General features: G+C 43.0%; 1 protein-coding gene across 1 annotated transcript; it reads right to left on the bottom strand.

Moving 5' to 3' along the window:
* Positions 1–553: 553 nt before the first annotated feature.
* On the bottom strand, positions 554–22,587 carry LOC310878599 (vomeronasal type-2 receptor 1-like; the record flags this gene model as incomplete). Its single annotated transcript, XM_083792952.1, has 19 exons — positions 554–1,467; positions 1,557–1,680; positions 1,769–1,996; positions 2,549–2,769; positions 3,061–3,199; positions 4,914–5,165; positions 6,871–6,957; positions 8,831–9,104; positions 10,070–10,203; positions 13,561–14,462; positions 14,572–14,695; positions 14,799–15,026; positions 15,431–15,706; positions 17,712–17,918; positions 18,683–18,964; positions 19,607–19,693; positions 20,910–21,204; positions 21,817–21,988; positions 22,551–22,587. The coding sequence occupies 19 exons, from the start codon at positions 22,585–22,587 to the stop codon at positions 554–556; spliced, it is 4,983 nt and encodes a 1,660-aa protein (XP_083649078.1).
* Positions 22,588–23,986: the final 1,399 nt, after the last annotated feature.

Below are 23,986 nucleotides of genomic sequence, written 5' to 3'. Positions count from 1 at the left end.
TGCTCTGCCCGGTTTGGCAGAAGGAATGTAGTGCCCAGGATTACATTAGATAATGGGTGAAAAAATGGGCTTCTTAATACGACACAGTTAAGAAGCAGTTGAGTTGAACTATGAATCTGGTGATTTGATCCAGTCTTCTCCATGACACACGCCATATATGGAGCATGTCTTGAGTGTACAGGGTTTGATTAGGTCAGAACAACATATGGAATGAATTCTGTATTGGTCATAATATATTATGGAGCGTGTCACAAGGCGTGACGGACACGAGATGCATGTTTTCATGGTAAACTGTGACCTATTATGGTCGCAATAAAATGGAATGGCCCGCATACTGTGGGTCTGAAATCACCAAATGTAAGGGACGGTAATTCAAGTTTTATAAACGTTGCAGTATAGATAATACATGTTTGCATCTCTCACAGGATTACTGCTTTTAGTTTAATCTGGTGGAAAACAAAATCTACTACTATGAAGTTTATCAGCAATATAACATACACTTATTATTGTCAAATACGCACAGAGAAACCGATTTGTCATTGAATGTGTGTTTCTATGTCTTGGCGGCACCTCGACCCATGATGGACTTCTTGGTGTTTTTCTCGGGTTTCAAAAGGATTATATAACACTTTGGTCCAAACAGCGCCACCAGAATGCCAAAACTAGACGCTAAGATAGCAAATATCTCCACTGCATCTGCATATTTGCCTGGAGAGCTGATATATGCTGGGATGAAGGCTATCCACACGGCACAGAAGATCAACATGCTGAACGTGATTAACTTTGCTTCGTTGAAGTTGTCTGGAAGGTTCCGTGCCATGAATGCTAGGAGGAAGCTGAGGAGTGCCAGTAAACCAATGTAACCTAACAACACTCCAAAACCAACTGTTGATCCCACCGCACACTCATAGACTATCTTATCATTGTGGTATTGAGTGTTTTTATGAGGAGTTGGTGAAGCAGACACAAGCCAGGCTATGCAGATTATTGCCTGGATGGAAGTAAGAACCAGGACTGTTCCTCTCTGCTGCATGGCACCAAACAACTTCATGATGTCTGCACCCCCAGGCTTGGAGGCCTTGAACACAGCCAACACCACCATAGTCTTTACCAGGATACAGGAGATACACAACACAAAGCTGATCCCGAATGCTGCATGCCTCAGCTGACAAGTCCAGAGTCTGGGACGGCCAATGAACAGAAGTGAACACAAGAAACAGAGTTTGAGTGACATCAACAGAAGGAAACTGAGTTCTGAGTTGTTGGCGCGCACCATGGGTGTGCTTTGGTGATAGATGAAGATTCCCAGGGCAATGGCACAGATAAGTGTGCCTACCAATGAGATGGTTGTCAAGGAGATACCCAGGGCCTCGTGGTAGGAGAGGAACTCCATGATCTTAGGGACACAGTGGTCACGCTGGGGACTGGACCAGAAGTCCTCTGGACAACTGGTGCACTCTGTGGAGTCTGACAAAAATGACAAGATTAGAAGCACATTGTCATTCTAAAGAGAATCCACTGTACATACTGTATAGCTATGCATGATTTAAACCAACCAGTCTCATTACTGATCTCTCCCTCAGAACAAGCGATGCAGTCAAAGCAGCAGACAGGTTCTCCTTTCCTTCTGGACGCACGGGTTCCAGGAGAACAGCTGTCACTGCACACCGACCGAGGAGGCTACAGGGGAAACAAACTGTAATCAAACTCAGTCTAAGCTGTATTACATTTAAATTATGAGGTCCACAATTCGTTAGAAAGCCGTTACCTTTTTGGGTTCAAAGTTCCAGACGATTTGGTCTTCCTCAAGGATGAGTTCTTCGCCCGCAGAATCTGAATTCCTGAACACGCCTACTGCGAGAACCGTTGTGCTTCCATCGGGGAGCCACACCCAGTTTATGACGTCAAAGATTGGTAATGGGTCACCATTCTCGTCAAATAATACTTGTTCGCCGAATTCCATGGTGAAGTTGATCTTGTCCAGGTAATGCACAAGCTACAGCAAAAAGGAGGAGCAACAAACTTTTGCTTAGGCCTAATGTACAGAATACTGACCATGGTATGGTCAATTCTGTAGTGTGCTCAGAATAATGACCATGCCATCCCGCTGGACTCGTTTGCTGTCAGTGCAGGCACACTGTATAGCATCTCTTCCGGGTTTTTAGACACCTGGTGGATGGAAATGAAGCTTCACCCACGCGGCAGAATGCCGCGTGGGGCAAGCGCTTCCGTGAATCTGGCCGATGCGGCATTCTGCCGCCGCGTGGGTGGAGCTTCATTTGCATCCACTGAGCTGTCTAAAAACCAGGAAAAGACGCCTGCCACGAGCGGCTTTTTGCCGCGCATGGAAGCCCAAGTGTGCTTACACCCTCTCTCTGCTTTAACACTGAAGAATGTCACTCAGGCAAATCATATTAGTGCCACACGTACATCACCACCACTAAGACAATTAAGTAATACCGTTTTCACCCTGCTAGGTTTTTCTTTCATTTATTAATTTTGACCAATGTGTCCAATGGTCAAATTGATCTAGAAACATATGTCCCACCTGCCATGGCTTTATGGTCTGCAGAGTGGCACAGCTGTGCCCAGGGAAAGGCCCTCTTCCTGGGACACACTGCAGCATGGCATGGAGGGCGTGGGCCAGAGCGTACACAGCCTTGTACACATTGTACTCTGGCCTGAGGTCAGAAACATCCAACAGGGTGGTTTCTGCTGTCTGTAGGTCCTCCTGTCCACTACACACCCTTCCACCAGCGTCCACCCACTCTGGCGGAAGGGGCACGAATTTACACCGAAATGTTTGCTCCCAAAACTGCCTCACCTGAAGGTGAAAACACGATTCAGAAACTTTGAATGAATGTACGCAAGAAACAAGAGACAAACACCATTATGACAAAGTACATGAATAACTATAATATTATTATTAATAATAATAATAGACTGAAATAAGATGGCAGCTTATAAATACTAAATTGAATGAAATAATCACTAAGGTATTCTCATGGCTGTTGTCAGGGTCCTGTTCAGGGTGCACTTCCGACAAGAACTCCCTGAGACCCGGTATCTCTCCACGGTGGATGGCCAGACCCAGGGTGCCCCCTAGTGACGGAGTGAAGTGAGGATTCTGGGGTCCCACGTAAGCGGTCCAAGGCTCGTTTGTGATCCACTGCAGACCCGTTACATTCTGCTTCACCACCTGTTAGATTACATTAAGATTATGTTAGATTCTGCTTCACCACCTGTTAGATTACGTTAAGATTACGTTAGATTCTGCTTCACCACCTGTTAGATTACGTTAAGATTACGTTAGATTCTGCTTCACCACCTGTTAGATTACGTTAAGATTACGTTAGATTCTGCTTCACCACCTGTTAGATTACGTTAAGATTACGTTAGATTCTGCTTCACCACCTGTTAGATTACGTTAAGATTACGTTAGATTCTGCTTCACCACCTGTTAGATTACGTTAAGATTACGTTAGATTCTGCTTCACCACCTGTTAGATTACGTTAAGATTACGTTAGATTCTGCTTCACCACCTGTTAGATTACGTTAAGATTACGTTAGATTCTGCTTCACCACCTGTTAGATTACGTTAAGATTACGTTAGATTCTGCTTCACCACCTGTTAGATTACGTTGAGATTACGTTAGATTCTGCTTCACCACCTGTTAGATTACGTTCAGATTACGTTAGATTCTGCTTCACCACCTGTTAGATTACGTTGAGATTACGTTAGATTCTGCTTCACCACCTGTTAGATTACGTTAAAATTACGTTAGATTCTGCTTCACCACCTGTTAGATTACGTTAAGATTACGTTAGATTCTGCTTCACCACCTGTTAGATTACGTTAAGATTACGTTAGATTCTGCTTCACCACCTGTTAGATTACGTTAAGATTACGTTAGATTCTGCTTCACCACCTGTTAGATTACGTTAAGATTACGTTAGATTCTGCTTCACCACCTGTTAGATTACGTTAAGATTACGTTAGATTCTGCTTCACCACCTGTTAGATTACGTTAAGATTACGTTAGATTCTGCTTCACCACCTGTTAGATTACGTTAAGATTACGTTAGATTCTGCTTCACCACCTGTCGGTTGTGTTTGAAAAGGAAATGTAAATAATGAGCACAGCTAAAATCCACCAAGCGCGTCCTACACTGTAGTTCATAAGCAAGACAATACTGTCGTTATTTATATAACAATATCTAATTATTCGTTATAGCAGTGATATGAGATTCATTTTTTTTCTGCAGATAAGTATTGCGATAAAAGGCAAAAGAAATAAACGGAAATGTTGATCATTTAACATTTAACTTATTTGTATTCATTGCAATGCAATTTAATTACTTTCATAGCTGAATTTAAAAATGTAATGTAAGCTATGAAAGTGACTAAATGGCATTAATTTGCAATGATTCAAAAATGCACTCCTAATCAGTACAGGCACACTGTCGCGCGCATGACGCGTCAGAAGAACCTGAAGCGCTTCTTCTTCTTCGTGGGGTTTTAGGGGTCTTTTATCAGGGTTAAAAGTCAAAGGTCATAGGTTGAAAATTGTTAAAAATTGAGTCCAAATATTTTTAATTTGTGTGAATTTGAGCCTCTGTTGGGGGTATTTATATGCAAATATCATGACCTTAATGTCATTGCAATGAACACAGATGATGACGTTTAGGTGAAAAAATAACATAAAAAAGAACAATTCATTCATTCATTAATTAAACTATTGGTGTTTATACAGGGTTAATCAGACCAGTGTTTGTCCAGTGGAAACCTCGTATGAATCTGATCTCAGGTCAGAATGGGTTAATCAGACCAGTGTCTGTCCAGTGGAAACCTCGTATGAATCTGATCTCAGGTCAGAATGGGTTAAGTGGACATGAAGCAAAAGGCCCTAACCTCCTTCATGAGGTTCACCAAATAGCTCCCGTATACGATCAGAACGACCACGCGGGCTGTGGAGGTCTTCATCACGGTGACGATCCTCCGGAGCTCCGACTGCTCGTGGCCCCAGGGCAGCACCTCCAGGTAGGCCAGACAACCCAGACCGGACTGGGCCAGGTCCGTCTGGAAGATCCGGGCGTAGTCGTGGCCATAGTCATTGTCCATGAACAGGAATCCTACCCAGGTCCACTCAAAGCGCCTCATGATCTGGAGTATAGACCGCGCCTGGATACAGAACGGAGGGATGTACTGTAAGTGCTGAGGCTATTCAGTATTTTAGCCGTGACGTGAGCGCCCCCTCCTGAGATACTTCCGGGTCCTACTTTTGTGTTGCTTTTGTGTCCCCATAGAGTTATACTGTGACGCTCCGTCGGACTAAATCTGAGACGAAAACAACCATGAAAGTCAAATTTTACCGCTTTCCTCGCAACAACAAAGCTGCGCTGCTCTCCCAAATCTGGCTGTGACAGGCCGTCTGCCCCACACTGGATACTATCGCCATTTTATTTTATTGTGTCAACTAACATACTCAAGCCTGCACACATTCTAAATATGCCCCCGAAATATTGTACTGAGAAAATGTACTGTTACCACGTTCAATAATAATGATAATAATAGTCTTTATTGTCTCCACATCATATATTTTCTTTGTCATGGACACTGGAACAAAACATTAATAATTCTACTCGAGTTGGAAGCATTAAGACCCATTTTAACCGTCAATGGCTTCCTTTCTGAAAAATAACGTCACTGTAAAAAGATTCACGCATTTAGATATTCTATTTACAATGAGATGCGGACGGGAGCTGGTGCCACTTGGACCCGGACGTGACATAACACTACAAAATGACGTCGGACTTAAATACTGAATATTCACAATGCTATACTGTACATACTGTAGATTTGCTCTCCAGCAGTAACACATACACAAGCAAATGAGCGATGATATTCTGTATCAATATCTCACTGCCTATAGAGGAGGTTTTTGTAACGTGTAATGTGTGTACAGTACATGAACTATACTGCATAGGGCATTAAGCCATTTTTGGGTGGCTTAACACACCTCTTGGTGTGTTGAGCATTATGTTATGCTTTAGCTATTGAAAAATAGCACATCTACAACCTCATAGCGCGGCACAGAGTGCCGCTACGAGCTTGTATAGGTCTGCTATTTGGGGGGGGGTTGCCGTTTGCGGAGCGGCCTTGATATTGGAAGGTCGCTAGTTCGTATCCCCGGACCGGCACGTTAAAATTACCACCGCTGAAGTGCCTCTACCATGAAATGTTCTATGAGCAGGGCCTGGCTGTAAACAAGTTCTTGAGCTTAGTCTAGTTACCCTGCAGGGTAAACATAAACATAAAACCTTTCCTTTCCTTTAGTAAAAAAACGATTTTGTAGGCCTCAAGATCAGGTAGATTATAGTTACAGTCACCAATGTACACAGTTTTTTAAATGTACAAATATTTATTTCCATTTTTTTTCTCCTTTTTACATAATAGGTAGTTAACCCATTCTGACCGGGCACCCATTTTGGTGTCAGCATCATGTTATGCTTTAGCTATTTAAAAATAGCAGATCTACAAGCTCATATCGCGCCACCGAGTGGCGCGATACGAGCTTGTAGGTCTGCTATTTTTGAAAAATCGAAGAGCGACTGACATTTTTAGAATCTGATCTCAGGTCAGAATGGGTTCATCAGACCAGTGTGTGTCCGGCGGAAACCTCGTATGAATCTGATCTCAGGTCAGAATGGGTTAAACAACTAGTGGACTAGTAAACTAGGCAACTAGTCAACTATTACAAATGACTAGAAGTGAATGCCCTATAGTACTACGTGATAGCAACGCTAGATCTATAGATCTAATACTACGTGATAGCAACGATATAGATCTATTGTCCATAGAGGTTCACCTGGACGGCGTTACTCGGGGTTGTTCTGAAGAAAGACGGGAACTGTTTCCGGTCACTCAGACAGGAACACATGGCATAGAAGCTCACCTGCAAGAGGCAACCACGACACGTTGTCCTGTAATAATAATAATAATAATAATACCTGCACGTTTCTATTCGACACATTTGGCCAGCAGACCGGGCAGCATGTGAGGGAGGTCCGTGGCCAATTATAGAAATTTTTTTGGGGTCCTTGACATGAAATATTGAGAACCACTGATATAGAAACATGAGGTTTTTCAGAAAAAAAAGAATACATTTTTCAAAATGTTGACGTCAGGCCAAAATGGGTTAAACCAATATAATATCGGTAATCGGTATCGGTAAAATAACATATCGGTTTTAGCAGATATTTTATTTCATAATAATTATGTTGAGAAATAAATAAAAATCCCTGAAAAATGCCTGTTGTGATGATGAAGACTAAGTCGAAGGGCTGATGAAATGTTTTCTGCGTTAAGCTTTCAAAAGAGTCAACAAGTTGGAACATTTTGAAATAAGAATACTACATTCAAGCTGTTTATGTTGGGATGTGGGCCAACACTTCAATAACGGAGCATCCCTATAGTGTTGGAATAAAGAGGTGTTCAAATTCAGTGTTTATAAACCTTTTTTTCAGACTGGCCAAAATTATTATATTTTGTATTATATGTATTATGTATTATGTATTATATATACAGAATGAGATCATATCGACAATTGGTTATCGGCCATATAACAGCCATTAATTATATCGGCCAAAATGTCTCAATCGGTACATCCCTAAAAAAGAAAATCACTCATAATATCGACAGCATGCATGTGTAGACAGATGCCATGTCATTATTGACCTGGCATTCTATATCATTATATAATGTCTAGTTGGTTTCAATGTGCAGATATATTCTATTCAGATATATTTCTATGCACGTGATGTATTACCATGTGTCGTTCTTGCTTACTGTAAATTGCTCTGGATTAATAGCGTCTGCTAAATGCCTAAATTGTCATCGCTGCTGTATAGATTTAGCTCACTGCTCCAAATGAAATAGAATTTAATGAAGTGGGTCGGAGAAGCACATATTGATATTGTCGGTGTCGGTCAGAGTAAATCTATCCGCATTTTCATTTGGATCAATAAACATACAGGAATAAACGAGGCAACTTTGTGGATTACACAGAAATGATAAAAATCCACTGTGTGTTATAATGCATGTAACATTCTGATTATGACATCAAAGAGGTTACATCTCCCCTCCCGTTAAAATAAAAGACACAATACAAAAAAACCCACATTGTAGACCTCGATGCCAGCCTGACTCTTTAGTTTCAGGGCAAAGCATCAATGTTTAACACGCACTGCACTCTAACCTCCTGAGCACCCGGCCGCAGCAAAGAGAGCAGATCTACAGGCTCATAGCGCGGCACCCTACATTCAATGTCTGTGTCCTCTACACTGTACGCTCAAATGAAAGAAAATATAGTCCGTCTATAAAGTTATAAAAGGAGTATATTATACAGTACATTGTTTATTGTGTTTTAGATCTGTAAACAACAAATAATATACCATTAACCATGCTGTCGGGAGGACACCACGTTACCTTTTTTCTTTTTGCATAAATCAGTGCTATTGTTTCAAAAGTATTGAACCAATGGAAAGCATAGCGCTTGGGACAAAACCTCTTAACTCCATTGTACACTCAAACTGTCTGCTAAAGCAGCTAACTCCACCACCTCTCTCCCTCTCATGGAAGTAATTGACAATAATATAAAGTCACAGCACCAACTTTGATGAGGCTGTATTTGCTTTGTTTTAAAAAAATATATGGTTTTCTTAATTTCATGATTTCCTGAACATTTTGGAGTTAGGTGGTATATCTTCCCGACAGCAGAGATATATACAATCGGTGATGATAAAACTGGGTTGGGCTGTGGAACTTACCAGGGGCACTCTGTACAAACCTAATATTTTAGAGATAGCGATGGCGTTCGTTGAGGAATCGGGACCCACGATTCCCAGCGTCGGAGGCGACCCGGAGCATCTCTGGTCCATTTCAAAGCGCTCCTCTCTGCCACTGATCATCGAAAACGCCGCACGATATCCGACTCCGAGTGAGTAGCAGGTGTCGTAGAGACTGTATCCCAGGGTGACGTTGGGCAGCAGGCTGGGGCTGCCGTTGATCTCGGCAATGGCGAAAGCCATGGTCTGGGCCCATCTGAAGCCTTCAATGTTAAAACTATAACACACATAATAATAATAAAGCCATGGTCTGGGCCCATCTGAAGCCTTCGATGTTAAACCTATAACACACATAATAATAATAAAGCCATGGTCTGGGCCCATCTGAAGCCTTCGATGTTAAACCTATAACAGTAACATGCTATGTTATCTTAAAGCCATGGTCTGGGCCCATCTGAAGCCTTCGATGTTAAACCTATAACAGTAACATGCTATGTTATCTTAAAGCCATGGTCTGGGCCCATCTGAAGCCTTCGATGTTAAAACTATAACAGTAACATGCTATGTTATCTTAAAGCCATGGTCTGGGCCCATCTGAAGCCTTCGATGTTAAAACTATAACACACATAATAATAATAAAGCCATGGTCTGGGCCCATCTGAAGCCTTCGATGTTAAAACTATAACAGTAACATGCTATGTTATCTTAAAGCCATGGTCTGGGCCCATCTGAAGCCTTCGATGTTAAAACTATAACAGTAACATGCTATGTTATCTTAAAGCCATGGTCTGGGCCCATCTGAAGCCTTCGATGTTAAAACTATAACAGTAACATGCTATGTTATCTAAAAACCATGGTCTGGGCCCATCTGAAGCCTTCGATGTTAAAACTGGAGGGGTCCTGTGGCTTGGAGGTGTGTGTGATCAGGCTATAAACTCACCCGTAGCAGGAGGGGTCCTGTGGCTTGGAGGTGTGTGTGATCAGGCTATAAACTCACCCGTAGCAGGAGGGGTCCTGTGGCTTGGAGGTGTCTGTGATCAGGCTAAACTCACCCGTAGCAGGAGGGGTCCTGTGGCTTGGAGGTGTGTGTGATCAGGCTATAAACTCACCCGTAGCAGGAGGGGTCCTGTGGCTTGGAGGTGTGTGTGATCAGGCTATAAACTCACCCGTAGCAGGAGGGGTCCTGTGGCTTGGAGGTGTGTGTGATCAGGCTAAACTCACCCGTAGCAGGAGGGGTCCTGTGGCTTGGAGGTGAATGACATCTCAGGGTAGACGGGATACAGGTTGATGTAAAACAAGCCACCCAGAATGAAGTCGCCGGTCTTGTGCATTCTGTTGAGATTATTAAACTGTGCCTGCAACTCACAAGAGGAGGAGGAATTAGGTGAGGAAGACACAGCAGAGACTGAAGAGAACAACATCAAGGTCAAGTACAACAGGTGTGTGTCTAGAGAAGCCCTCATGCCTGTATGCATGTCCACCTCTGTCTAACCCAGGTCCTTTGGTCCATTTGGTTCATGTTTTATACACGGTGCTATGCCATCCCCCGGGCCACCATACATACGCAGTCTTTCACAACAAACCTCTGGGGGCAGTGCCAGAAGTATAGGGGCAGGGCTAAGCATACAGTAGGAATGTCAATGACACTATCTCACCGTGGGGTGACAGCGACAACTATTCACCCACTCTATGCTGTAGGTAAGGAAAATAGGGCCCTGAGTGTCTTCGAGCAAGACACTGAACCCCTAATTGCTCCCGTTGTGCAGGACTGCAGGTTGGTGGCCAAAACTGTGGAATGCACTTCCCATTGCAGTCAGAACTGCAGCATCACTCCCAATCTTCCGCCGTAGTCTGAAAACCCACCTTTTCAGACTCCATCATGGCCCATAGCACTTACCCCACCCCCTTAGATAGCATTTCTGTAGACTTAGATAGCATCTGATACAGACTTATAGCATGTTATGTAGACGGCACTATAATTGCATTGTATATAGTCATAGCACGCCATAGTACGTATGTATAGCATAGTAGTATATATATAGTTTATATGTATAGTCTCATAATATAGATATTCCACTGTTACTTTCTTAGCTTACGCATGTTTTATGATAAATGCTTTTGTGATGTATTCCCATGCTTTTGTTCTTGATTATTGTAAATCGCTCTGGATTAAGAGCGTCTGCTAAATGCCTAAATTGTAAATTGTAAAATTGTGGCGCCTTGCATGGTTTCCTCCACCATTGCTGTATGAATGTGTGTGAATGGGTGAATGTAATGCACAGTTTGTGTGAAGCGCTTTGGATAAAAGTGCTATATAAATAAATGCACCATTTACCAGCTCTACAGTATGTGTGTAATATTTCTTAGAATGTTATATATACATAACAACATTCTGAATAATCATATTAAATATTTTAAATACCCACGCCTTAAAATGAAATGAATGAAAATAAAAGTGAGCATGGGACCAGCCCAAGATCCCTGCACTCAGGTCCGGGCAAATAAACTAACATATACAAATAACTAGGGCTGGGACTAATTGCGATTAATTACGATTAATTAACTACAGAAAAATGAATGCATTAAAAAAGATTAACGCATTTTAATCGCACTATTTTTTTCACCGCGGAACGTTGTCACTGGACAGTTTATCCGATGGTAGCGTGGATTACAGCACAGTTGTGTGTAATTATTCAATAAAGAATTATTACCCCTATTACTGCAAAAACAATGTTTTATTGCTTAAACTTATGTATTCACTATTCATTGATTCACTAGTATACCAAAATCCATTTGAAAAAATTGCTTTCTCACTGTTCTCGGGTCAAATAATGATATGCGATTAAAATGCGATTAATCTAGATTAATTAATCGCAAAGCCTCTGATTAATTAGATTAATTTTTTTAATCGAGTCCCAGCTCTACAAATAACGCATATACTGTATAACGCAGATGTGTTGCACTAAAAAACCTGCTTCATATCCACAATCTACATTATTTACATGAATCTATGTGACCAGATTTGAGAGCCTGCCACCGCGCAAACCTCCAGCTTTTCACCAGAGGAGAAAAACTATGTATTTTAGTTGTTTTTTTTTAATCCAAAATGAGTTAATAGCACAACAGGCTCTTTACACATAGGCTACTTTAGGCCTAGTTTGCAGGATTGGCCCGTTTTGAACAAAAAGCCTCAAATCATGAACGCAGCGTGCAGTTTACGTGAAATCTTTCACACACTTTCCTACTAGGCTGAGGAATATATCCCACCCTGTTCACATTGGCCTGATATAGCGCCACCAACAGGTGGATTGTTGCTAAACACATTTTTGGAACAAAATGCCTCAAATCATCCAATTGCCTGCATCAAAGGCGTAAGAACAAATGGCACCCTTTTTTCACTTTGGCCTATTATAGCGCCACCAGGAGGCCACAACCTGACCTGGCCGGGTGGAGACCTGTCCTATTATAGCGCCACCAGGAGGCCACAACCTGACCTGGCCGGGTGGAGACCTGTCCTATTATAGCGCCACCAGGAGGCCACAACCTGACCTGGCCGGGTGGAGACCTGTCCTATTATAGCACCACCAGGAGGCCACAACCTGACCTGGCCGGGTGGAGACCTGTCCTATTATAGCGCCACCAGGAGGCCACAACCTGACCTGGCCGGGTGGAGACCTGTCCTATTATAGCGCCACCAGGAGGCCACAACCTGACCTGGCCGGGTGGAGACCTGTCCTATTATAGCGCCACCAGGAGGCCACAACCTGACCTGGCCGGGTGGAGACCTGTCCTATTATAGCGCCACCAGGAGGCCACAACCTGACCTGGCCGGGTGGAGACCTGCATGTTCCCTGAGGGGCACTTTTTCTAGTTCTTATATAATGGAGTTCTGTGTCAGGCATGCCCAAATATGGAGTGTTGTGATGTCAGATAATTATGATGTCCATATATGGAGCCTGGTCCAGAGCCCGGGAAGAGGCCTTTCTGGGGCGGTTCTGGACAACCACAACCAGCAATCTCATCAAATTCTACTTCATTAAAACATACATTTAGGACCCACTTAATTGACCAGATCACTTAATTATATATGTCTTTGTATCATCTCTTCTTTTCTATTAGTAGTGTAGTACTAAGTACTGTAGCTAACCAAGTATTCTAATGTTGTTTTTTGTTGTTCTTGTTTTATATACTGCAATCATGTATTCTGGATAAACTATATTTCTTGTACAATGTTTCAATGTGTTTGACATAGGTAGAGGCCTTGTATAAGATGTTTCATTGTGTTTTACATGAAACATGTAGAACATGTCGACTTATGTCAACTTAGATAGTATTTTAGACAGATTTATAGCTCGTTACGTAGACAGCACTAGAATTGCATTTTATGTAGTCATAGCACTTTATAGTACACATGTATATTGTATAACATATAATATAGTATAGTATGTATAGTTGACATAGATACGTACATTCTTAGCTTATACACGATTCATGTTTTACATCATGTGATGTATGCCATGCTTTGTTTTTGCTTAAATGTAAGTCGCTCTGGATCAAGAGCGTCTGCTAAATGCCTAAATTGCAAAAAACATGATCGCAGCAACTCTAGTTACCAGCAATAAAACATTAAATTATGCACTTGGTATTATTGGTATAAATTGCAGACAGAGAAACATAATTTTGACATTGAATGTGTGTTTCTATGTCTTGACGGCACCTCGACCCATGATGGACTTCTTGGTGTTTTTCTCGGGTTTCAAAAGGATTATATAACACTTTGGTCCAAACAGCGCCACCAGAATGCCAAAACTAGACGCTAAGATAGCAAATATCTCCACTACATCTGCATATTTGCCTGGAGAGCTGATATATGCTGGGATGAAGGCTATCCACACGGCACAGAAGATCAACATGCTGAACGTGATTAACTTTGCTTCATTGAAGTTGTCTGGAAGATTCCGTGCCATGAATGCTAGGAGGAAGCTGAGGAGTGCCAGTAAACCAATGTAACCTAACAACACTCCAAAACCAACTGTTGATCCAACATCACACTCATAGACAATCTTATCATTGTGGTATTGAGTGTTTTTATGAGGAGTTGGTGAGGCAGACACAAGCCAGACTGTGCAGATTATTGCCTGGATGGAAGTAAGAACCAGGACTGTTCCTCTCTGCTGCATAGGACCAAACCACTTCATGATGTCTGCACCCCCAGGCGTGGAGGCCTTGAACACAGCCAACACCACCATAGTCTTTACCAGGATACATGAGACACACAGCACAAAGCTGATCCCGAATGCTGCATGCCTCAGCTGACAAGTCCAGACCCTGGGACGGCCAATGAACAGAAGTGAACACAAGAAACAGAGTTTGAGTGAAAGCAAAAGTTGGAAGCTGAGTTCTGAGTTGTTGGCGCGCACCATGGGTGTGTTTCGATAATAGATGAAGATTCCCAGGACAATGGCACAGATAAGTGTGCCTACCAATGAGATGGTTGTCAAGGAGATACCCAGGGCCTCGTGGTAGGAGAGGAACTCCATGATCTTAGGGACACAGTGGTCACGCTGGGGACTGGACCAGAAGTCCTCTGGACAACTGGTGCACTCTGTGGAGTCTGACATTACAGACAAGTATACCAGTATCATTGGATGGAAAGATTATTATTATGTATTTTTTAAAGTCATTGTAAGTAACCGCACATTGTATACATGATTTAAACCTACCAGTCTCATTGCTGGTCTCTCCCTCAGAGCAAGCGATGCAGTCAAAGCAGCAGACAGGTTCTCCTTTCCTTCTGGCCATGCGGGTTCCAGGGGAACAGCTGTCACTGCACACCGACCGAGGAGGCTACAGGGCACAGTAGCAATGATCAATGCTCAGTGTGAACTAAATTGCATTTCAGGCATGAGCTTGACATTATAGTTATACATAAGGATGCAATAAAAGTTACCTTTTTGTATTCAAAGTTCCAGAAGATCCGCTCTTCATCGAGGATGAGCTCTTCACCAGCGGAGGCCGTTTTCTTGACCATGCCCACACTGTGAACCTGTACGCTTCCGTCAGGGAGCCACGCCCAGTTCATGACATCATAGGTTGGTAAAGAATCCCCATTTTCATCAAAATACACACGATCACCAAATGATGTGGTGAAGTTGATCTTTTCCAAGTAATAAACAAGCTATGACGATACATAAAAATGTATACAATATATACACGACAGTTACATTGACAGGAATTGTATTAAATAGTTAGTATTTAGTATTGAACTCTATTATGTCGAAGCCTCTGTCTATATGGACTATTCAACGTTGACTCAGGGGGCAGCATTCATTTTCTGGACAGCAGCATAGTAAAATAATGGCCTTCACATACTAAGGCTTCCGTGGAACTGTGTTACTGCTTCAAACATTACTACAGTTAGTATCAAGCGGTACGTGTAAGAGAAAAGAGAGAATGCGGTGGTCACCTCACCCCCGGAGCCGTGGTCACCTCACCACCGAAGATCCAGACTATGCATAGGCCTTAAGTTGGATTCAAACTATACATATGGTTATAGGTAAACTGTGGAGTCATATATCCCACCTGCCATGGCTTTATGGTCTGCAGAGTGGCACAGCTGTGCCCAGGGAAAGGCCCTCTTCCTGGGACACACTGCAGCATGGCATGGAGGGCGTGGGCCAGAGCGTACACAGCCTTGTACACATTGTACTCTAGCCTGAGGTTAGACACATCGAAAAGGGTAGTTCCTGATGTCGCCAGGTCCTCTTGTCCACTACACACCCTTCCACCTGCATGCACCCACTCTGGTGGAAGGGGCGCAAATTTACACCGAAATGTTTGCTCCCAAAACTGCCTCACCTGAAGAAACACAATGAAGACACAGGGATGTCAAACTGCCTCACCTGAAGAAACACAATGAAGACACAGGGATGTCAAACTGCCTCACCTAAAGAAACACAATGAAGACACAGGGATGTCAAACTGCCTCACCTAAAGAAACACAATGAAGACACAGGGATGTCAAACTGCCTCACCTGAAGAAACACAATGAAGACACAGGGATGTCAAACTGCCTCACCTGAAGAAACACAATGAAGACACAGGGATGTCAAACTGCCTCACCTAAAGAAACACAATGAAGACACAGGGATGTCAAACTGCCTCACCTAAAGAAACACAATGAAGACACAGGGATGTCAAACTGCCTCACCTGAAGAAACACAATGAAGACACAGGGATGTCAAACTGCCTCACCTAAAGAAACACAATGAAGACACAGGGATGTCAAACTGCCTCACCTGAAGAAACACAATGAAGACACAGGGATGTCAAACTGCCTCACCTGAAGAAACACAATGAAGACACAGGGATGTCAAACTCAAATACACGGTGGGCCAAAATAAGACACAGGGATGTCAAACTGCCTCACCTGAAGAAACACAATGAAGACACAGGGATGTCAAACTCAAATACACGGTGGGCCAAAATAAGACACAGGGATGTCAAACTGCCTCACCTGAAGAAACACAATGAAGACACAGGGATGTCAAACTCAAATACACGGTGGGCCAAAATAAGACACAGGGATGTCAAACTGCCTCACCTAAAGAAACACAATGAAGACACAGGGATGTCAAACTAAAAATAAAGAAATTGGTAGAAGTCAAGGGCCGGACTGTGTTTCAACACACGGCCAGGTGACATTTTAGCCTAAATTACCGTAATATCAATTAAATTACAAACCATAATATTGTTAAGCAAAATGCAAGCACATGATTCCCTATATGAAGTCGACTTTACATAATATAACATAAAAAAACCTGAAAACTGTAGGAGTAGCTACAACTTAAGTAGCACCTGCCCAAATGTGCTGACCTCATCACATTTGTGATTATAACGGCGTTTTTAGCCCAAAGAGTGTTTTTTTGTGCAAAACTAATGCTTGGAATGGATTCAGAATGACGAAAACCCCTTAGTTTGACATGTCACAGGCTATACTTATAGAATGATGAAATGAATGATGTTAATGGTATATGGTCACATATTATGCTAATTACTCAAATTGCTCAACGTGCAACTTTTAGCAGCCAAGCTTAATTTCATCCATTAGGCCTATAGATAACATTTATATCATAAAAGTTTGTACTAATCACCATTTCTGGGTTCATGAAAATTCCAGTATAGACCACATAGACTGTAAAACATAATGGACAAAGCGTTCCCCGGGTCTAACATGAACGTAAAATGAAGCCTGTAATAATATGTTAATTCCTGATGTAAGTCGCCATCTTTCTAGATCCGTTTGGTACCAGCTGGCCATTGGCTGGCTCCGTTTTGTACCAGCTGGTCATTGGCTGCCCAGACAACGAGGCGGGACTTCCCCCCCTTCTTCTCTGTTGGTTTTTATTTTGACTCGAGTGGGAGGAGAAGACTCTTGAGTGGGAGGGGAATCCCGATCATAGACTGTAACGGTAGCCACGCCCCTCAGAACATACGCGACTTTATGGTCATTTTTTTAATTAATGGGACCATAATTTTCCAAAAATAATATTATGACATTAGAAATGAGACTTTAAACTAGTGACTGGAAGAAGAAAGTATTCATGACCATGTTTATTAAGGTAATACAGTCTAGGTGAAGTTGGGCCAAAATACATGGGCCTCTATGGAGCTATGGGGCTTTTTGGGTCCAGTCCAGCGCCACAACAGGCCATTATATGAACTACCGATTTCAAATGAGGCTTCACGAAATATCTGGCTGACTGCCCCCCTGGTATAGACTAATAAGCATGTGTGTCAAACTTTAGGGGATATGCTGATACTTTACTCCAAGAACTATAAGAACATATACTGTGGGACTCACTATGCTATGTTCATGGCTGTTGCCAGGGTCATTGTCAGGGTGTATTTTTAACAAGAAGTCCTTGAGACCTGGTATCTCTCCGCGGCGGACCGCGATGCCCAGCGCTCCTCCCAGGTAGGGCATGAGGCCAGGCGTCTGGAGGTTGGGGTCTGTGCTCCAGCACACATCGGCTACCCACTGCAGACCGCTCACCTCCTGCTTCACCACCTGTTGAGTGTGTTGTTGGGCAAATAATGGATTAGTAATAATTATATAGAAAGGCAAATGGCACAGCTATAAGCCAGTGTTCTATAAACCACTGGTTCCCAAACCTTTTCACGTCAAGGACCCCCAAATTGTCACTAATCAGCCCACGGACCCCCATTTGCAGAGATATGCCAAGGACCTCCCCCCCCCCCCCATAACAAGATTTGTTATTCGTTATGCTCTAGCAGTGATTCTCAACTGGTTTAATTTCAAGGACCCCCAGTTTGACATGCATTAGTCTACGGACCCCCATTTAATGGCATTTCTATCTCTGGGACCCCCAATTTATATTGTAAAATCAATGTTAATTTAACTCTGAGAGTGTACAAATGGAACCAAATTGACCCATTAGGGTCCATTTGGTTCCATGTGTACACTCTCAGAGTTACAGACCCATAAGGGTCCATTTGGTTCCATGTGTACACTCTCAGAGTTACAGACCCATAAGGGTCCATTTTGGTTCCAAACTATCATTTAGCTGGGGACCCCCTGGAACTCCCTCAAGGACCCCTGGGGGTCCCCGGACCCCACTTTGGGAACCACTGCTACAGTATAAACTTCCCAGAAACATAAGTTATATAAAGAAATATTATACATTAACAATATAATCTAAAATAAAACTGCCGGGTCTGTTACATCAATGTTCGACACCAAGTCGGACCAAGACAGCCTTATGAATCCCTAAATTCCCACGTATCAACCCCCCCCCCCCCCCCGAGCCGAACCTCCTGCAACAGGTTGATCATATGGATCCCGTACGCAAACACCACGACCACGCGGGCCGTGGAGGTCTTCATCACGGTGACGATCCTCTGGAGTTCCGCCGGGTCGCTGTCCCAGGGCAGCACCTCCAGGTAGGCCAGACAACCAGAACCAGAGCGGGCGCCGCCGTCGTGCAGCTCGGACTGGAAGATGCGGGCGGCGTTGCGGCCGTAGGCGTCGTCGCCTATCAGCAGTCCAGCCCAGGTCCAACGGAACCGCCGCAGAATCTGGAGCATAGCGCGCACCTGGTGGGGCAGATTTTATATCTGGACTCCTTCCTGTTTGTTTGCTTGCTTGTTTACTTATTTGTTTGTTTGTTTTTAATGGCCCACCAGTATAGTCAGTGTTTTGAAATTGACCTGCACAAATAGGCTATTTCTCAATATATATATATATATATATATATATATATTCCTATATAAACGGCTTGTTCCTTGTGTTGTTTCATTCTCTAGAGGTGAAAGTATAGCATATTTATTGTAATTACACATTTGTAGAGACCTTTTAACATCTGGTTACTATTGACTACACTGCCATTTGAAAAAAAGAAGAAAAGAAATGAAAGAAAATAAAAAATATATACTGTATAATACAAATGATTAAACTGTAAAAATAATAGCCATGCAGTGCATGTGAGAAAAAAGCCTGGGAAAAAAAACCGAGTGACTTACATTTGGCTACACTGACAACAACAAATATTGATACTGCTATTGTTATATTGATATTTGTACACTGTATGACTTGTTATGACTTAAATACTTCCAATAATTTTAAAAGCATTTGGACACCCCTGCACTCGAGGGACTATTTTATTTTGTCATGTGTGTCAGTGGGAAATGTACTGCTTGATATTATGCCAACATAATACTTTGTCTGGAGAAATGTACCTGGAAGGCCCCACTTGGAATGGTTCTAAAGAAGGACGGGTACTTATCCTTGTCACTCAGACAGGAACACATGGCATAGTAACTCACCTGTAACAACAACAACAAAACAACAACAACAACAACAACAGTAACTCACCTGTAACAACAACAACAACAGTAACTCACCTGCGAGAGGCACAAAACATCTGTTATGTAATTAAAACCTACTGTATACGCCTCACTGCCCAAATACATTATTCCGTGCTCTGCTCAAAATCACTCACTAATACTTGTGTATAGATTTCGCTCGCTGCTACAAATACAATGCAATTTCTACCACACACGGCCCTATCTCTTATCTAACTAAGAATATAGCATAAGGAGCTATATGTTAACATACTGTATTCAAGCATGTTCAAAGCATGTACACTTATTTCACACTTCAAACATGTAAAAGAGTATAGTATTTTGAGGCCAGTGAGGCATTTAGTTAACACTGAGTTTCCCCACATTGTTGACTCTGGTTCATATTTCCTACTTTCAGCCTTATGGGCAGAGATTCAAACCTCCAACACAAATGCACTATGTTGAAGAAGACCTGCCGCACCCTAAAATAAAAAGCAACAACACCTGCCCTCTCTGCTCACATGCACTGCCTATTATGAGTGGGCTAATTATTTCAAACAGGAACAACACAACATCGTTATAACCAAAATGAAGCACGTCAAAAAGTGGTGATGGTACCATGGGATTCAAGCAGCGAGCTGAAATGATTTAGATTTCTTTGTTGTAATTGATGATATTAAATTATGTTGTTCTTTATGTCATTTGTTTATTGAATGGATCCCCATTAGCTGACGCCGGGGCGACAGCTAATCTTCCTGGGGTCCATATAAAATACATACAAAAAATACATACGGTAATTAAATACATGACAATACATGATTACAATTTATTCTATAAAAGTAAATGCAACACAATGAGAATAACATTATGGTCATGTGGTCAGCTGTAGCAAGTGTTCCTTTAAAGCATATTTGAAAGATAATTTATTTTGTGTTATGTTAATGTGAGGCGGTAACATGTTCCAAAATGATATTGATCGATACATAACTGTTTGTTTAAGGAGGTTCCTTTTTGGAGCAGGGCGTGTTAAATGACAGAGGCTGGCAATTCTGCTGTTATGATTATGTCTGTCACTTGATTTATTTATTTTCTTTCTATAGTAGAGTAATAGAGTACTTGAATGAACTCTGTTGCTGTTACATTTATGTTCAATACACCAATCAATCAATCAATCAATCAATCAATCAATCAAACTTACCAGGGGCACTCTGTACAAACCTAAAACACTAGAGGTGGCGATAGAATGTGTCGAGGAATCGGCGCCCACGATACCGAGCACTGGAGGCGACCCGGCGCAGCTCTCGTCCAATCGAATCCGCTCCTCTCTGCCGCTGACCAACGACAACGCTGCGCGGAACGCGACTCCGAGCGAGTAGCAGGTGTCGTAGAGACTGTATCCCAGGGCGACGTCGGGCAGCAGGCTGGGGCTGCCGTTGATCTCGGCGATGGCGAAAGCCATGGTCTGGGCGTACCGGAACATTTCCACGTCAAATCTATAACACACAAAACATGTCACTTTTACACCATGAATGTTTATTGTTGTAGAACTCAGATAATCAGTAAAATCTCCCCCCCCCCCACCACCCGCGTTTCCCCTTAATGTATGTTTTTTTCCCCTGTTTAGTGTATATTTGTGCATATCTAAATGTTCTGATGCGTTGAAAAAGGTGGACCCTGTTGTAAACCAGTGTAATGCTTTACCAGTGTGTCGTCCACAGTAACAGAAGGTGGACCCTGTTGTAAACCAGTGTAATTCTTTATCGTCCACAGTAACAGTCTTTGTACAGAGTTGTGCTTTCATTTGAAATGCATCCATTCGGCATACTGTTAATTATTAAATACTTCAATCAATCAATCAATCAGAGAATCCACTGGAACTATCAAAACAAGTTCCCTGTTCGCATGCTTGCCGTTTGTTCATCATTGTGCGATACTTGAAATGAGGAGTAAACATTGAATAACATCCCTTATAAAAGTATCTTTAGGATAACTCTTTAGCGTCCCATACATACTCACCCATACATACTCACCCATAGCATACTCACCCATAGCATACTCACCCATAGCATACTCACCCATAGCATTCTCACCCATAGCATACTCACCCATAGCACGTGGGGTCCTGTGGCCTGGCGGTGAAAGACAGCTCGGGGAAGACAGAGAAGGAGTGTATAGTGAACAGGCCGCCCAGGACCAGGTGCCCAGCCCCGTACACTCTGTTGAGATCAAACTGTGCCTGCAACTCACAGGAGTTAGGGGAGGAAGACAAAGCAGAGACTGGAGGGAACAACGACATCATCAAGGTCAAGTACAGGAGGTGTGTGTCTAGAGAAACCCTCATGCCTGTATGTGTTCTCTCCTCTGTCTAAACCCTTTGTCCAGATGCCACATTTTATACCCAGCGCTGTGCCATCCCCTGTGTGCCACTATGTAATCGTGCATGGGCAGAGGCAGAAATAGGGGCAGGGCTAAACATATAGAACGTCCTGTCATACCAAATTTGATGATGTCCCGTGATGCGACAATATGTAGCGTGTGTGCGTGTGTGTGTGTGTGTACTGTAGAGAGCCATCTAAAGAGTTACGACATTGAGGGGGCAGAAACCGAGCGCTCGAGCGCTGTTCATTCAGCCTGAACTGAACTGAGACAAGCTGGAGTTGGTTTTCAACGAGGGCGGCGCAAAATAAGAGCTATTTTAAGCATGTGTGCAACATGACTGTATTGTACAGCAACAACTAAAGTCTCTTTAATGTTTATGTTGTACTATTACTACAAAACAATCTAATTTAAGATCATTAAAGCTGGGCTGTTGCCCTGAGTCCAATACATTTCTGCCAACTTCCGGTCCGGGACTCGTCCCAGTCGGTTGTCCCCATTCTCAATAGAAGTCTATGTAGGAGAGCCTCCATTGGACTGAAGCCCCATGAAGTGACCAATAGAAGTCTATGTAGGAGAGCCTCCATTGGACTGAAGCCCCATTAAGTGACCAATAGAAGTCTATGTAGGAGAGCCTCCATTGGACTGAAGCCCCATTAAGTGACCAATAGAAGTCTATGTAGGAGAGCCTCCATTGGACTGAAGCCCCATGAAGTGACCAATAGGAGTCTATGTAGGAGAGCCTCCATTGGACTGAAGCCCCATTAAGTGACCAATAGAAGTCTATGTAGGAGAGCCTCCATTTGACTGAAGCCCCATGAAGTGACCAATAGAAGTCTATGTAGGAGAGCCTCCATTTGACTGAAGCCCCATGAAGTGACCAATAGAAGTCTATGTAGGAGAGCCTCCATTGGACTGAAGCCCCATTAAGTGACCAATAGAAGTCTATGTAGGAGAGCCTCCATTTGACTGAAGCCCCATGAAGTGACCAATAGAAGTCTATGTAGGAGAGCCTCCATTTGACTGAAGCCCCATGAAGTGACCAATAGAAGTCTATGTAGGAGAGCCTCCATTTGACTGAAGCCCCATGAAGTGACCAATAGAAGTCTATGTAGAAGAGCCTCCATTGGACTGAAGCCCCATTAAGTGACCAATAGAAGTCTATGTAGGAGAGCCTCCATTGGACTGAAGCCCCATGAAGTGACCAATAGGAGTCTATGTAGGAGAGCCTCCATTGGACTGAAGCCCCATGAAGTGACCAATAGGAGTCTATGTAGGAGAGCCTCCATTGGACTGAAGCCCCATGATGTGACCAATAGTAGTCTATGTAGGAGAGCCTCCATTGGACTGAAGCCAATAGAAGTCTATGTAGGAGAGCCTCCATTGGACTGAAGCCAATAGAAGTCTATGTAGGAGAGCCTCCATTGGACTGAAGCCCCATGAAGTGAAAGCAGTTTGCGTAACTCTGTCTATATCTAAGGCTCTGCTCCTTTCTAGAATCAGGTTCTTGAGCTCTGCAGTGTTGCTAGCGATACAATAATCTGTGCGGTATAGGACAATCAATAGCTGCAGCCATGTAGTGTAAAAACACAAAAAAAGTGATGAAAAAAATTCACACCTGTGTGAACTGAGTGGTGCAACTCCCCTCTCTCTCTCTCTCTCCCCCTCCCCTTCTCTCTCTCTCTCTCTCTCTCTCTCTCTCTCTGTCAGCACCCCTACTGGTACTCATAGTCATACTGGTGCTCATAGTCACATAGGTAGGTAGGTTAACGTCACATAGGTAGTCACATAGGTAGGTTAACGTCACATAGGTCGTCACATAGGTAGGTAGGTTAACGTCACATAGGTCGTCACATAGGTAGGTAGGTTAACGTCACATAGGTAGTCACATAGGTAGGT

Source organism: Protomyctophum parallelum, assembly GCF_964188405.1.
Source record: "Protomyctophum parallelum genome assembly, chromosome: 21".
In the NCBI taxonomy this organism is placed as follows: Eukaryota; Metazoa; Chordata; class Actinopteri; order Myctophiformes; family Myctophidae; genus Protomyctophum; species Protomyctophum parallelum.
This window is presented reverse-complemented; position numbering and strand designations above follow the sequence as displayed.